This window comes from Rhyacophila brunnea, unplaced genomic scaffold (assembly GCF_057557595.1).
Source record: "Rhyacophila brunnea isolate RB1 unplaced genomic scaffold, BYU_Rbru_1.0 scaffold_15, whole genome shotgun sequence".
In the NCBI taxonomy this organism is placed as follows: Eukaryota; Metazoa; Arthropoda; class Insecta; order Trichoptera; family Rhyacophilidae; genus Rhyacophila; species Rhyacophila brunnea.
This window is the reverse complement of record NW_028232806.1, coordinates 12,063,449-12,081,168: the sequence shown is the minus strand read 5'-3', so window position 1 is coordinate 12,081,168 and position 17,720 is coordinate 12,063,449. Positions and strand designations below refer to the sequence as shown.

General features: G+C 32.1%; 1 protein-coding gene across 1 annotated transcript in view; it reads right to left on the bottom strand.

Moving 5' to 3' along the window:
• The window catches only part of flz (transmembrane serine protease filzig), a 61,672-nt gene extending 44,285 nt beyond the window's left edge, over positions 1-17,387 (bottom strand). The window contains exon 1 of the mRNA XM_085943270.1: positions 17,054-17,387. Within this exon, the coding sequence (XP_085799396.1) occupies positions 17,054-17,387 (334 nt within the window). The remainder of the gene's footprint in view (positions 1-17,053) is intronic.
• Between the last annotated feature and the right edge of the window lie 333 nt (positions 17,388-17,720).

The window sequence follows — 17,720 nt, the reverse complement described above, 5'->3', positions numbered from 1 at the left end:
AGGGTATTTTAAAGTATTCGTAGAACGTGGACAAACTTGGTCATATGTCACATCTTCACACTATATGGGGCGAGAGATACTTTTAAAGTCACACCCAGGATCCGCCGCGAAACTCAGTATACAGTTGTTCTGAGCCTTCATAAGATGCATTTCTCACGATGTGCACCCCCATTTATTTGAAACTGTCAAAGTTATGGATTCACTATGTTCTGTTATCGCCGATCAAAGGCAAATCTGAATATTATATCTTTTGTAACAGTAATACTATCGACCGAGGGTACTTGATGGAGTTTGAATTTAAATTCTAATGAATTTAAGTTTTGTACTATTCTACTTGCGTCGTTTTTTGCGACCCGGGTTTCGTAATATAACTATTTTTTCTATGTATATATTGGTTTAACTAATATAACTTTTTAAAGACTGATATTATTGATTTATCTCAATAGTTAACTCCATTAAACTCCCAATATGTTGCCATTGTTTTCCCAGTATTGACATTTTGACACCTCTTGAATGTTGTATTATATTGATTATTATCTAATATTAACTGTGTAGAATTAACAGTATTCGTTGTCATTGTGTATTTATCTGTAGTATGTGCATTTAGTGCTTGAAGATGCAGAAAGGCGAAACCCGAGTAGCAAAAAACGACTCAAATGGAATAGTACAAAATTTAAATTAATTAGAATTTATATCGTTTGGTTTTCTTTTTGCTGATTATTGAAATGAATTGCTATGTAACATATCAATTGCCTTGAGAGAATACCTCAAATAAAATAATTATCGAATTGGAGAACATTATCGGCTTATTCCATTTCGTACAGTCACACAAAGAGGGTGACAACTATACCTCTGTTATGACCACTGACTTCCGCAGAGGAACTACCAACACTATTATATATATACCAAAAGTATGCCATTTTTATTTTTATGTAAGCAACTCAATCTATCATGCTGAGTTTTTGTGCTGAACCAAAGGTGGTCCTCATCAATGTCACCTAATTGAGCGAGTCAACAGTATGGCGAAATTTTTCGCATGTTCAAATTGACATAGAGCGCATTTGGGCGTCTCAGTAGTATCTTCAAAAAATTGCCTCCCATTGTATCTTAAGCGTAAATAGTTCAACTAATATGTGCTACCGGTACTCACTCGGATATATTAATGTAAGAGAAATCCAAAAATTCCAAGTATCGCAACGACGTGGCATGTGAAATGTGCATGAGGACATAATGCAAAAAAAAACATAAAATAAACCAATGAATATGGAGACAGTACGCGACATGATAGAGAGAGGTCGTCAAGCAAACGAAATGGTAATGGACTGGACATGTCGTTTGGCGAGTGGGCAACCGCTGGTCAAATTACTGACATACAGTTGTACCTACCCAAGGGTTACTAAACGACAGTGACGTCCCGTGGGGGTAGGCAGATTGAGCGTCGCTGGGGGCGCCAGTTACTCGAAGGGCGGCAAATCGAGGAAAATCTTTTGGTATACAATATAGAAGTAGCTACCTACTTAAACTTAGTAATAACGAAAATATCTTTCCATTAAAAATTCAGCTCACTTGTTGGAAACAAAATGTATTGATTAACATAAAAGGTTTATCAGGACTGTATTTTTTTGTCGGGTTCGCGATATCTAGTTTACTTCCGTTGCCCTTCGACGTCCTTGGTGAGCAGAAACGTCACGTTCGCGGATGATGAAAAATATTGTATAAAAAAATGTGGCGGCATTTTGGTGCTGTCCAGGGACGACATTTTGTCTAGGGACGTCACTGCTAAACAACACTGTGACGCCCTAACACCCACTCGGTAAGCAAACTCATTAAATTCGGTCAATGTACAAGCCGGCGAAATACTAAGGATCATGAAGGTTTGAAGCAGCTGAGACACCAGCTAATGATGATAATAAGCAACATACGTAGGAATATGTAAACAAACATTCACGGATAATTAATGATAATAACTGCATTACCAAAATATGAAATCAGTGTAATCGAAAGGTGCTGGGGATATTCGTGTTATTTGGTGTTTAGTGGAGTGTTTGCCAAAACTATAACACTTTGACAGTTAATAATGAATCACGTCAGGTATTGGAAAGCAGTTCACGCATTGAACTATTGTCTTCAGTCGAGTAATTTTGGCGGCGAAAGCAAACTACCAACATTATTCCGTTACAATAATTATCATTGGCTAATCACTGTTGTTATTGTCGCTGTTATTATTTTACGACAAAGTTATAAAGATATAATATTTTGAAAGAATACTTCGTAACAATAAATAAGGAGAACTATTTTATGTTATCAATGTCCTATTTTTATCTTAAGAATCCTGTTACCAAAATAATTCATAATACATTTGCATGTCTCTCCTTAATTGATTTTCTCACTTCCTCTCACATAACTTTATCTAATTTCTAAACAAAATGCTGCTATTAAGGGTATAATACAGTAAAAAGTGCAAAAAAAATGTGATAATTTATTGGAAATATATAATATATGCCATTGTGATGCCACATCGAAGTCATATTTTGTTTTATGTTATATCCGTGGTTAAACCACATATTCACTATACCTATTTTTTATCAACACGCGCATTATAAATACATATACATATAAAAACCTAACCTAACCTAACTTCTATTCGACTTTTTAGCATGGAGAATCGATTTCTTCGCCGAATCTTAAGGTTCGGTCTCTAGTTTATAAGCGGACACGGCATTCCTTGATGATTGAAGTAATCATGAGGAAAAACTTCATCTGGTTGGCAGTGCCGCCAGAGAATGCGATACTCCGTACGCCGTGGCCGACCCTACTTCATCTTGGAGCACAGAGTAATCTACGCACTGCGTATCTCACATAACCGGCACCTCGAGACGTGGCGATGGACCGAGGGGGGAGTGGCACGATCTTGTGCTTGTGCTATGCTCCAACACTGGGGCGTGAAGGAGTAAAGTAAGGAATTAAATAACACAATAGTGCAATAAAATATACTCCGTAAAACTTTATATTGGAACTTTCAATTGACTTGTTATTTCAAAGGTACATTGGTACATTTAGCGATCTGTTAAATATTACCTTGTAGGTACCTATCTAATTTATATGTGGGTATTTTTTATGAATTTAAATAAAATTTAATTAAAACTAAAATAAAATATTAATTCATTCTCATAATTTTGAATAGAATAGATATTAATTAAATATATTCCCAGCATAGGATGCAAGATATATATATAATATATACATATATATATATACATAAATAACAGTAATTAATTGAATTTTATGAATAAAAAATGTCAAGTTTCTATTAGAAATCAGTGCCAAAATGCCCCAAAATAAAACATAAAAACCGGCGATTGATTTATCAAGAATAAAAAACCCCAATCGGCCTCAATCGGCAGTAATCGGTTTCGTTCGGTTAATCGTGAGACCGATTCGCTATCTCTACAGGTTGACGACGGCGGAATTCCAAAACGACGAACAATCGACTCGATTCGTTTCACTTGTACTCTTCTGCTTCTGTATGACCTACAAATTTATTTTCACAGAGTGTGGCGATTGTTGATAAGATGTAACAACTCGTGAAAATAGCGTAGACTATCGAAAATTGAAATTACTCTGCATTATTAGTGATGACCATTCAGTTTTTTTATTAGGTGCGCGCGTGTCTTTTGAATTCGGAATTCAATGCGCAAACAGGTGTGCACTATAATCAAATATAAAATAACTTAGAAATAGTTATACGTTCTAAATATTTAGATACTAAAACTATTTTTCTTCTTTATATACTATAGCATGTCCCAGAAATGATATTAACAACTGTGTCGAAGCTCGAAAGTATCTCCGTCCTTCTTTAAAACATTTCCTTTCGTTCATCCACTGAATCTACTCTTCTAATTTAAGAATACAGGAGAAGAAAATGTTATTTCACACAAATGTCAAACTGAGGTATCGTTGATTAAAGACTTTAAAGTCAAATTACTCTAAAAAGCGTCGGTTTTTGTCTGGCGTTGCTTATAGCACTCATCCGTTTGTCGAGCGTTTCACAGGGAGAGACTTTTAGTTTATAATCCCTATGCACTATGAGTGTCAAGTCTGATGTGAATGTAGACCATAGACAATACATGTTTTTATCCTGATTGAAATAGACATTTTTCTTGTTTTTAGCATATATGATAATTTTTAATGCTCTATAATGCTTGGACAATTACTGTTAACACCGAAATTAAAATACTATCTTGTAGTACTCAATTCTATCTACGAGACTGCATTGCCAGTTTTAAAAAATCAAAAATGTGACATAACATGTTCTTCATCTGTACCCTTTAATTGTAGTCCAGTGTTAAATATTCTTTAGCCAAGATTTTTCCTTTAAAAATACAATATTTTAAAATACTTACTAATAAGTAGTTTTTTTGTAAAACTAAGCCAAGTAGGACTTGAACAAAATTTCACGATGTGGATGACAGCTCTAATCCCTGAGCTATTAGCCTGCATATAATTCATGTGGCTTTGTAATATAAATTTTTTGAAACAAATGTATTTTCATTAAAAATAATTTTAAACATTCATAAATCTTGTGTCTATTTAGTATGTTAAAAGCAAATCCTCTAGTTTATTGCTTTCAAGTGTGCCCAGAAAACTTTATGTATACAGTTCACGGCATCAGAGTTCACCGCAAACTGTTTTATCGGATCTAGATGGCCGTATAACATTGAGATCAAATTCATGACTAAATAAAACAATTCAAAATATTTAATAAGAACATAGGGAATACAAGGAAAAGACAAGAAAGTCGATGGGTAAGTAAATTAGAAATGTGCACAACTATATCGTAAATATTAGTATAGATTTTTGGCTGATTCAAAAGTAGGTTATCAAGTAGATATTTGTAAGTATCAAGTCGTTTCTATTAATATCAAATTAATGTTTCTTTTTTAGTGATTTTTGTGATGCTGCGGTATTTATTATATTATTATTATATTATATTAGCGGAACGACTTATAACGTACTTGGGTATTGAAATTTTTCGCCTAATTTTCTTTTCTCAGCTACTGGAGTTATTGAGGTTTGACCCAAGGTATATGAAATTTCTCACTTTTTCCTTTAATTGTTTAGTCTACAAACTTGTCAGTTAAATTTAAAATTATAAATACTAATAGGCAATTCGACTCTTTTTGTTTTTAATCCACCCACATATCATCATCACCATCATCAGTCTGAATCTATCCATTGCTGGATGAAGGCCTCTTCAAGCTGCTTCCACCTCTATGAGAAGAGAATGTATTGTCTCCAATCTATAAGCCTCCTTCCCAATCATTTAAGGCTATACCTCAGTTGAGGCATGGTCTAAAAAGATCGTGGCTAGGCGGTGCACGGATTGCGGGTCGCGGGTGCAAATGACGAATGCCGAACGAAATATAATTTGTCATATAAATACAACATGCGTCCATTTAATGTTTTGACCGCCTCCCCCAAGGGGCGGCACACTTACCGTTTTTTTCCAGACGTATTCTGCAGGCACCAAACTAGAAGACTCCAACCTTCGCACTGGATTAGTCAGTTCCTCACCGGCCATGGCAACTTCGCCGCCAGACTCCACGAGTTTGGCTTGATAGATCACCAAGATGTTGAACACATCCTCTGGGATTGCCCCCTTATGGAATTCGAACGAGCGGAGCTGTTTGCCAGGGTCCGTCCTCACACGGGCCCAATTGGTCATGGAGATCTGGTAGCAACCGAGGCCAACTTTGCGGCATTTGAGAAATTTGCAGCGTCGTATGGGGAGCGGGATAGTCCCGACTCTTCTGTAGACTCATCCATTTCAATTCGTGACATTCAGTATGCGGGTACACAAAGCGCTTAACGTCAGCGGACAGCAGAGCCAGTCCAAAAACAAACATTTTCTTTCTTAACTTTCTTCTTTAAGCACTACGGTGCATGGTTGCAGCATCAGTCCCGTGCGGCTCCGTCTCGGGATGGAATGAGCACTTAAAATCACTTCTTTCAGACACGTTTAAAGCGTCATAGAAAGCGGCCGTGCATATCCACGGTTGTGCATATATGACGGGTGGTGGTGGGCACTTTAACGTATGTTCTATTAGTAACAATAATAATAAATTCATTGACATGTTTTATTTTTCAAGTAAATGGGTAACGTTTTTAGTCATCTTTACACGATTTAAGAATTAATGCCCCCGTCGCCATCGCGAAACAAATTGACGTGTTCCCAGCTCGACGTTCTCTCTCCGAATGCCAGCGAGTCCAAAATTTCGTCGCGCCTATAGTTGAAAATTATTTGCCGTTTCACTGATGTATCGTCTTAAGGCTTTACGGATGATCAGCTCTCTATATAAGTACACTAAAAATTATTTTCCTTATCCACCCTTGTAACTTAAGGCTATACCTTTAGCTGAGGCATGGTCTAAAACGATCGCGACTAGGCGATGCGCGGATTGTGCAAATGACGCGAGCCGAACGAAATATAATTTGTTATAAAAATTCAACATGCGTCCATTCAATGTTATGTTTATTGTTATATTACTAATAATAATAGTACATTCATTGACATGTTTTGTTTTTCAAGTACATGCGTTTTTTAGTCATCTTTACACGATTTAAGAATATATTTCTCCGACGCCATCACAAAACAAATTGATGTGCTCACAAGTCGACTATCGGTCTCCGAATGGCAACGTGGCCGAAATTACGTCCCACATAGTGTTGAATATTATTTGCCGTTTCACTTATGTACGCTCTTAAGCAGAAGAGGAGAACTTTATTATAACTAACAATTAAAAAGTTAAATATAAATATAAAAAATTATCTACAATTGATTAATTAATACAATACCATTATTCAATTTAATTTTAATCTAATAACGTTGACATAAAATTTAATAATATTACATGTTTCTTTGTAATGATATAAACCTATGAGGATTTTCAAAGTTATGCATTTTAAATTGAAATATTTGGCATTAAAATTCACATAATAAAGTATTAATCCTTCGCCAATATTCATTGATTGGAATAATTAGGATAAGATTTAATTCAACACTGCTATAAAATCGACGGCAGATAAATGAAATTAAAAAATATAACGATTTAACTTTCGCTTAGTGTTTTATCGCTTGAATGAATCTTCGAATCATTTCCACTACAAATTTCCCTTAATCTACTATCGGATGTTTATAATCTAAACTAATTGTTTAGGTTTTGTTTTGTTTATTAGAAGGTAAGAAGCTACTATAAACAACACTTTCTAAAGTAGCTTTTTTGGACCTTTATGATAAATTATACCTTTTATATCAATAAGCTGTTATTATCTTTCTCAGCGGAAAATAGTCACCATCAGTATCCATCATTAATACTTATAAGTATGTTTACCATTCGCTCAGATTTTCCAGACGTTGGTCTCCCACTATCTCACACAGGCTACCTGCCTCATTTTTTAGCAAAACCCTTACTATTATTGAACATACACAACTTGAAAATACCACAGATATATATATATACCTACTAGAATAAATCACATTTGAAAAAAATACAATGCCTGACGAAATGCTTTATTTTTGACTATCTGTTTTTGTGTATTAAATTAAGGCATCATTAATTGCCTTAATTTGTGATGCTTATAAAGAGCGCGCTTTTTTTCATCATATAGAATTCCACTATTATGTAATCATATATACTCCGGGTATATTTTCACAGACAATATCGGTATCACTCTTTTATAATGTATGTATATAAGATATAGTAGTCACGAATTGCTGCAAAACCATTTCAAAAAAGTATCAAAATGTCAGTGATTGACAATAATTGAGAATTAAATGAAATTGAAATCAGTGGAGAACAGTAAAGATCATAAAAGTTTATTTTCTTAAAAAAAACAACGTGACAAATAAACAAATCAGAATAATAATACTCAACTATTAGTGAGTACTTGAAAAAGAACACAAAATTGTATAAAAATGTGCTTTAGTTTATTTTAAAACTATAAGTGTATTCGATATCTTTGATCTAAATCAACTAACTTATCGGCAAATTTCTCTTTTATATTCGCATCTACTTTCAAAATAATTGCATTATTTTTTATGTTAACTTTCATCTGTTATTCCTTCTAGCTTTCTTTGAGGAAGTCTCTGGTGCACTTACCTTACTTTATAGAGCGATATAAAATCGTTTAATACCCTTGTTTTATTGATCGTTTCATTTCGCGTTGAAAGAAAGTATTGTTTTTATGGCTTTTGTGACCGGAACACAATCGGATTGCGTATACGTAATTTATAGGTTCAATAACATATCTGTCAATAAGATCAATTAAAATAATTTTAATCTTGTCACAATAATTAATGTTATTATTTATACTAAACGAAAATTTAACAAAATACAGAACTGTACAATATGACAAACAGTTCAAGAAATGTGTCAGCTTTCTAACAGTCAAAATATTATGCATACTTTCAATAATTTACAATCGTTCTTATTTTTAACGACTACTAAATATTTACTGATAAATCATGTCAAAATACGAACAACATAAAATATGTTTTTTTAGTTAACATATTACAATGGAAAGTTAAATTGTATATTTTACATATTAAAGAAAAAAACAATATAAAAATGATAATTTTGTATTTTACTATCGTATATAATATAGACTTATATTAAATATTATAATATTTTTGCATACATAATATATTAAAATATATTTAGATATTATACTGCACGTAGTATAGAAATAATAATACGAATAAGTTGTATTAAAATTCTTGATGTCTATTTTAGTATGGTTGAATTGGTACTAACAAAATAAAAATTTATATTCTCTCTAACGAATAACTCAATATTTGTAAATAAAAAAGATAATGATGGATTGTCTTGTTTAGGTTACTTATTTATAACGATTTTATATATTTTTTTATTTGAATAATTTTCATCTAGATTCCTGCCATTGTCATAGAATAAAATACGCAATACGAATTGTGGGGTTACTGTTGGCCAAAAGTCTCTAAATCATGTTATGGAGTGACTGCAATTTGAAGTTTGACATGCCCTCTAAAAACAGGCAAAATGTTAATTTCTTCGTGCTTTTTGTGCATTTTCTATATATCGAAAGACCTTGAATATTTTTTCTTGCATAAATATTTATATATTGACACATAATCCGCTGTTATCTCTAAATTCCTAAATTGTCGACTTACCAACTTTTGACAGCAACCCCATTAAATATTTATTTCAATATGAATGATGAGAAATTATTCGTCAATTTAGTTAGGATTTTTATTATATAAAAAGGTCTTATATACGTACTACCAGTTTACCATCATCAAACGAAAATTGAGCAACATACTTATTGTAATTTTAATTATCACTTATCAATTTTTATATCCGGTATTGTCTTAATAAATGACAAAATATCGCGTTTGGATACTATTCATGAGAAACCTTTCTACTTATTACTCATAAAGAATGTAAAATGTGTGGGCTAACAACTCGTTTAAAGTCTAAACGCTCTAAAGTAAATGAATCATCACGTACGACAACACTTTCTTCGCAAAACGTCATTTTGCAATAACATTAATTTATTTTAATAATACTTTCTAAAATGTAAATCACTCCACAGACCGCATTTACAATCCTTTGCATTCCTGTGTCAACACTTTCGACTATTTCATGAGGTCAGTAATAATATACTTTAAAATTTTTGACATTTTCTATTTGTTTACCTTACTTTAGAGATATTTTATTATTATTATTATATCAGTATTGCTACAGCCCAATTCTGAATATTTCTCTTGACCAGATCTTCTCTCTCATACCCTGGGACACCACTTGGACATGCTAGATATTCTTTTGCATTCCATCTAACTACCGGAATCGTGTTCTCTTAGCACATCGTCTTCCCTCTGAATTTGTCAAAATGTTCATTCTTTCAAACTGTCATTCATGATTCAGTATGCCCACATAAAATATATTTATATACCCAGTCATCACTATCATTATCAAAGAGGCTCGATCCATTGCTGGATGAAAGTCTTCTTCCACTCTTCTCAGTCCTTGATCTTTCGCTTCCACGTATACTCATTGCCTAATATCGTTTTAATTTCAATTCAGTGCGGCGCAGTTATAGTAAGTTGTTTCTCAATCTTCTTTATCATATATCTTACTCAAATTTTCATATATTCGAATTGAATAAAATTCCTGATATTTTTAAACCTATTAGTTAATTATGTTTAACATACATATCCTTCTCCAGTTAACTCACACCTTGACAGCTCTAATTTTTTACTTCATGAGAGTGAGTGTTCATGACTCTGCTCCATATTAAAAAATATACATCATTTAGCCAACTAATTTCATACATCACGGAAGCAGACATTTTTTGTTCAACAAAACTTTTGTAAACAAATTTCTTGCCTGTTCAATACGACATCTGACTTCCTTGTTTTGGTCTCAATGTTCATTAACTGTACATCCAACACGACAAATAGATATGTATACTTGTCCACACCTTAGAAGAGAACTCCACGAAAGGAGTTTTAATGGAAACATTACAATAATTATATAGTGTTACCAACTTAGATACATACTACAAATTTGCTTGCAAAATATTTGTTGAATAAAATAAATCGATTATTTTTTGGTAGACTTCAACGCTTGGTGAAGAGTGAAAACTAGTTCACCTATCTTATATCTATAGTGAAACTTTAATCTGCGCAGATGTGATTTCTTGCTGTACGCATAATGTAGACAGGGCTAATTTATTTACCGTAGATTATGGTTGCTATCGTCAATTGTGCTTATTTTATCACTTGCTCTTACCCAGTGCACTTCCAATACGTTCTAGTTTTCTGCCATAACTTTTGAACCTTTTGGTAATGCGATTGATTCGTTTATCTACCTTTATTATAATAATATTAGGTGCTCCTACAAATTTAATTAAGCATATATTTAGTAAAAAATAACCACTGAAGTGGCTTTATACCACGTAAGGGCAGACCTGTTAGCAGGGTGAAGCATGTAAAATACATAGGCCGGTTTCTAGATGAAGAGAGAAGACCATACCATGAGATTAACATCAAGATCGCCAATAAGAGCTGCCGCCTGGGTGCCAACCAAAAATTGTCGCCTGCCCGAAATAAAAAAAAAATAGTGGAAATATAACAGAAGTAAAAGGAAAGTTGAAACAATTATTTTATTAAAGTTTTTAACAAAAATTCTAAAATTTATCTATTAAATACCGATAATGTACTCATGGTGAAAATAAACCTCAGGCGACTTTTTCAATTGCATGTAATTAAATAACATATATTTTTTTTTATAATAATATCATAAACGTTTTTCTCGGGCTTATGCCATCCCCCTGAATCATGCAACCCAGGTGTTTCGTACCCCAACACTTTGCTTAGCGCACCTCTAGAAATGGCAACAAACACTTTTGTAAAACATCTGTAATCGAGATATGGAGGCGACCAGGTGCTATATCATAACCGTACTTGTCTACGGAGTCAAAGCCTTTGGCGTTAAAGGTATGGACCTTAGACAATAGATACAGATAGACGCTTCACATTGCCTTGGTACGTGAAGCTGCTTGCCGTGTGTTTGGTTGTGTGAGTGAGTGGACATATACGAATACAAACGTTCGAGACCATAGGCGTGCGGGAGAAACGGAATATTATTAATATTCATTGATGTTCATTGGTGGATATCTTCAATATAATAAATACAGAAACTTCAAAATGTATTATTATTTAATTATCATAATAATATGGTACTTACATTAAAATTAACAAAGTAAATAACTAAGTAGGTACATGAGTATAATCAATATTAAACTGACAAATTATCATATTAATTTACAAGTATCAATAATTCAAAGGTATGAAATCACATCATCTAAAAATATATACCTACAGAGTATATAAATAGACATGCACAATAGCGAATCGAATACAAAATATGGATCAAAGAAAATCACTTTGAAAAATTCAGATTATTAAAACACAAGTTGAAGGACGTGCAAAAAAAACCTATACAAATTATAATATTTGGATTATATAGAACAGGTCTGGGCAAGCGGCCCGCCAAGTTTTTCTGCGGGACCGGCGAGTTTTAATCGTATTTTTGAAAAAAAATACTTTTTTCTACATTTAACGCTTTGTTAAAAATAAAATTTTATAAATACATAATGAATCATGCCAGTAGGTATGTTTTATCTATTTTTGTATTTTCGTTCAAGCGGTTGCCACATTTAACTGGTATTTTATTGTAATTCGTTTAAATTATATATTATGGAACCTCTTTGTTCAAATTACTTACCCTCAAAAAATGTTTCAATCCTTCAAATTGCGTGGGCAATGCGTCATACGTTAAGCATACCCTTTTTTTCGTTATTTTAAGATATGCCGCTTCGAAATGTTTTTATTAATACAACTACTTAACAAATACAACTACTGGAAGTCGGAGCCCAGCTGGAAGGATTGACACGATGTATTTGATTTATCCAATTCTGCCTTTTTGGTTCATATTTTGGGAATCTGTAATCCATTAGGGAGCAACATTACAATAACATTCATAAACCAATTACATTTAGGAAATCACGAAGCAAAAATGTTCACAAACAGGGCACTAAATCGATTATTCCTCGGGAGTTTTTCAACATGTATACTAAATTCCATTTCTTTAGTAAAACAATAAAATGATTGCCTACTATAGGTAATCTTTACTAATATTTTTTTTCAGTTTTTTGTTACTTCAATTTTAACCACATACCCAGTTTTTGCGGACGCCTATGAATAATCATTTCGCTAGTGCTCGCCCAAAGTGCTCGCACTAGACGTTCAGCATTAAAATATAATTTTCTATTTTTTTACATTATATAGTATTGTTAAGCGGTGAAAATGCAACCATTCGATAAAGATATGCATAATTAAAGTTATTTCGAAAAAAACACTAGGTCACTTGATATTAAAATATATAATAATATACAAATAAATTATCACGAACATGTATCAACTTACCTATGAAACGTAATACCATCTTCTTGCTTATCAGTACGGCTACCACACTTTAAGACAACACACAGAACCATCTTTTCTACTTAATTAACCAAAAATATTTACCACTGACTTTATGTTTACCACAAAAAAATGCAATTGTAGCAACACGAGCTCGCGGTTATGGATGCTTTCTGAAGCGTTTCACCACGATTTGCCAGCGACATTGTTGGAAACTAACCAACACATGTGTAGACCTTTTATCTTACTCTAGCGCGTGTCTCAGAGATCGTAAGGGTGCCGAATACTTTCTCACTCGCACTCATGCATCGTTTTTGTTCAGGCCTTGGTATGGACCCTTTTTTCTATAATCTAAGTATGAACCATAATAATATTGAAGGCTTTATGAGGTCTATCATGAAAATATCCTAGATTGACCATATTTTCAATGAGGAGGTTTAATAACTCAAGATAATGTATAGTTACTATCAAACACAGAAAGCTGCATACTTTCGCCATGTTTGTCGTAATAAGAAGAACGATTTGCTCTAAATCAGAATGCAGGAAACGTTAAATGACACCAAAAGCGTAGGCAGAAATAATTACTCTCCGTAAGGGCTCAATGTCTAAGGCTTTGGGGATGATACGACTGACCCAGGATATGGAGGTATATGTACTGCAATTTGATGTTGTACAAATAAGTATGTAAGTAGGTACGTCTGTACTTCATACTACTAAGATATTCATAATTATAAACTCTACATATATTATAAAAATAAAACATCTATAGGAAAACGTGATTTCAAATTTTAGAGACTTAAAACACCTGTTATGGTTTTATTTTCATAACACTATTTTCAGCCATGAATTGCTTAATTCGGAGCATGTCGTTTTAACCTTAATTAAGTTACCGATTTAGAACAAATATATTTCCTAAAAAAATCTTTTCAGTGACTATAAGACAATTAAATCACTCTAGCATACCTTCTATGTCTGACAATAGTATCTAGGTTTTAAAGTTTCTGTGTATATTTTGTCGATAATGTTATTTTTGGTGTCAATAGTAATTTATAGGTAAGTCGTATTATTTGCTTTCACGGTAAAGGTAAGGTAACAGAACATAAAGAGTCACCTCCGGAATGTTGTTTTTGGAGAGATTTTTCGTTTCCGAGAAGCGATTCGAACTGTCCAAAAAGTGTCTCGCCGCGCCGGCACAATAAGTGGGTCTCGTAAACTACTGTGCCACCAACACAGCGATTGTTAAGCTTTCTGCATTGATTACTATATTCATTTGAATGAATTTGATATAAGATTACATTAGTCCAGTCTAAGGTATAGATAATACCCACGTAGTGCATACTTCAATCTCATTAAAAAGTTTGGTGAATGACAAAAAAACAAGATACATCTACAATTGACGGATCCTCACAATCCATTTTAAGCAGATACGTTAGATAATTATATTACAGCTAATGCATATTAGGAATAATCAGAGGAAAAAACTATGCTAAAGCACATAAAAATGAATCGATTATTATTTTTCATATATAAGACTTTAACGCATGGTAAAGAGCGAAACCCGTAGGTTGCAAAAATATTTATAAATTTTAAATTGACAAGTAACTAACACACGAATATTATAATTTTCAATCTTCTTTTTTTAAAATATTTTAAAACTGTAAGATTTAATGATGTATAACGAAAATATTTTTAAAACCTATGTAGGCAGGTACTAAATATTTAACCATTTAAATATTGGCATGACATGCCAATAATAATAAACATCGATGTTTAAAGAAAATGTAAATAATTAATTGGTACTATGTACCACTAAATGTAATAGAAATTAATTTAAATTTATAATGAACCATCAAAATATGTATTTATTTGTCCTGCTTAGAATGATTAATTATTGAATTAAATTAAATTGAAAACATATTCTTAAAACCATATTATTTTATAGTATACCTACATACATATCAAATAAATGCTCTTTCATTCTAATTGTTTTTTATTATTTCTTATTTTTATCTTATTAATGCGATATGCGCACTCACTAATAGCAAATGCACACTGACATGGAATGTTGTATCTAAATCAATATTTTTTATACTTTTAGATTGTTGTATATCATTAAAATTACCTAATATATAAAGGTTGCAAATCACTAAATTTTCTAAGTTAATGTATTGCAACCAATTATCTTAGATACCTACATAGTAGAGATCCACGTAACTAAAAAAAACATTAAATCCATTTAAAACCATTATCTTGTTTTAAATAAGCACAATACAACAGAAAAAGCGAAATTTATGGAGGGCTACTTTTACGGTCATCACATAAAAAATAAAAGTTTTCTACCTCCATTCACAATTAAAGCGATTTAATAGTTCTGAGAAAAAATAGCACAGAATTGCAGGTAGATAATAATAAAAGAAATAGTGTATGCGCACTCAACACGGTAAGGTACTTGTGTAAATTTAAATTATTATGGTTTAAAGATTTTTTTTTAAATATGTGTGTTTCAATCATTCTCCCTAGTTATTTAAATTTGATACTATACATATTATATATTATAATAGTTTTATTATTTTAAGCACCTGCAATAGCCGATTAGTAACATATCGCCGTATAAAATCGCTGATCTTGGGCTTGAATCCAGAGTCTGAAAAATCCACATGTTGTTTTATCAATGTGTGATCAATTTACGTAACACAAAAATCTATTAAGAAACCTTTTCGTGAGGAGATCAAATTCCATATCAGATCATAGAGCATTTTTTCACCTATTTAAATGTGAGAGTAACGTTTTTCAACAAAAACTGCAATTTAATACATTTTACTAATAACTGTTATTTTATTTAAACTATTAGTATCTAATAATATTGACGGTTATTTAAAATGATAATAATTATCAATAAAAAGTATTAAACTGCAGTTTGAAATTTACTCGCAGCTGCATCCAGTAAGTATTACATTGAAACTAAGAAGACATCAAATTAAAAGTTTTATTAATAATTTGATAATCAAAATCCATTGGAGAGTTTCTACAAGCAACTACTTAAAGACTTAATTTTGTCAATTGGATGAATTGATAGTATCAGCCTCTTTAACCTAATAATTCACAAACTGAAAAGCACACAACAAACTAAATCAGATAACAGAAAAGACTTCGTTTAATTTGTTTTATAAAACATAATATAATTGCATTTTTTCATTAAAGCTATTTGAACAATACACGACGTTAAAAAATTAAATGTTAAAATAATTACAAGTCGTGATATACCTACCTACAAATAAAATAAATAATATTATTACGTGAGGGCGACATCTTGATTATAAAATTATATGTAATATCATACTGATATAATACGTGACTAATGTGAGTTTAATGTTTAGCTGAAAAATACATAGCATTATCAAATTTCAGATGGCTAATTCTTAGGTAGGTAGATACCTACTCTATGAAACTGTTTCTTTGACTCATTTGTCATAAATAATAATTATCTGGTACACATATTTTAACAAATTGCACAATTTTCTATTAATATAATTCTAATAACAATTTAAGTCGAATATAATTTTATTAATCAATGTCTTGAGGACACGTTGTCAGATGCGATTGATCTATAACTCTCACTAAAGTATACGAAGGAACTCATGTATGCACTGGGCACCTGGGCTATCCCCAGAGAAAATTACCGGATTACGTCAAAAGGGATACCTACAGAAAGGTTGAATATAACCGACTGGAGGCATAATGGTCTGTAACGCTAGCCTAATAACCAACTTTAATTCTAATATAAAGATTCCTTATTATCAATCCTCGATAATTGTATATTATATATTAAGTAAAAACATACCTTATTTTAATAAATTTTTATATTTATTTGTACGTATAAATTTAATATAAGTAGGGGAATGCTAAATATGTAGGTTTAATTAAAGTAATTCTAGTTAGTATGCATAAGTCTGATACGACAATATAGTCTTTTAAAGATTTCACAGTGCTTAACAACAATGAATAGAATATAGTTATAACGATAATTACCTCTCCACTGCATACTCTTATCTTGTCTATGGCTTCTTGCTTGAACTTCAAATCCTTCAATACTGTCAATAAAATAATTCAATATCACCAAAAACAACACCATTTGAATGCCCAGTAGCACTGCACAACTTGATTTTCTATAAACAGTCCTATTCGCTTTGATTTTCCCGCTCAATTCCAGCGATATGTTGTTTTTCCTGTCGAAAGACGACGACCGGATGTGTTTTCCTTCCATTTTCCCACGCGCCACCCTCTTCGACGGCTGCATTTCCGTGACCCGGTTATTTTTAAATACCGATTTCCGCTTGGGAGCGCTTAGCACACTTCCGCCCATGGCATGCTAATGTCAAAAATTATATTTTCACTTCAGGTGGGCTTTTTCACACTGAGAACATTATTGTTAAAATATTCAAGATTAGTCTTATATTTATAACACAATTATTTTTAACTATCTTCGTAATTAGCATAAGTTTGACATGGATAAATCTTTCTGCGGCCTACTTATGACAACACACATTCCAGTATTGATATATTATTATGAATTAAAACTCTCATAAAACTAGCAAAATAAACAAACTTACCCGTTAAATTTAATCAATAACATATTATAACAATGATACATCAAAATTTTGTTTACTTTTCATTCAATATTCAATATTTTCCAAAT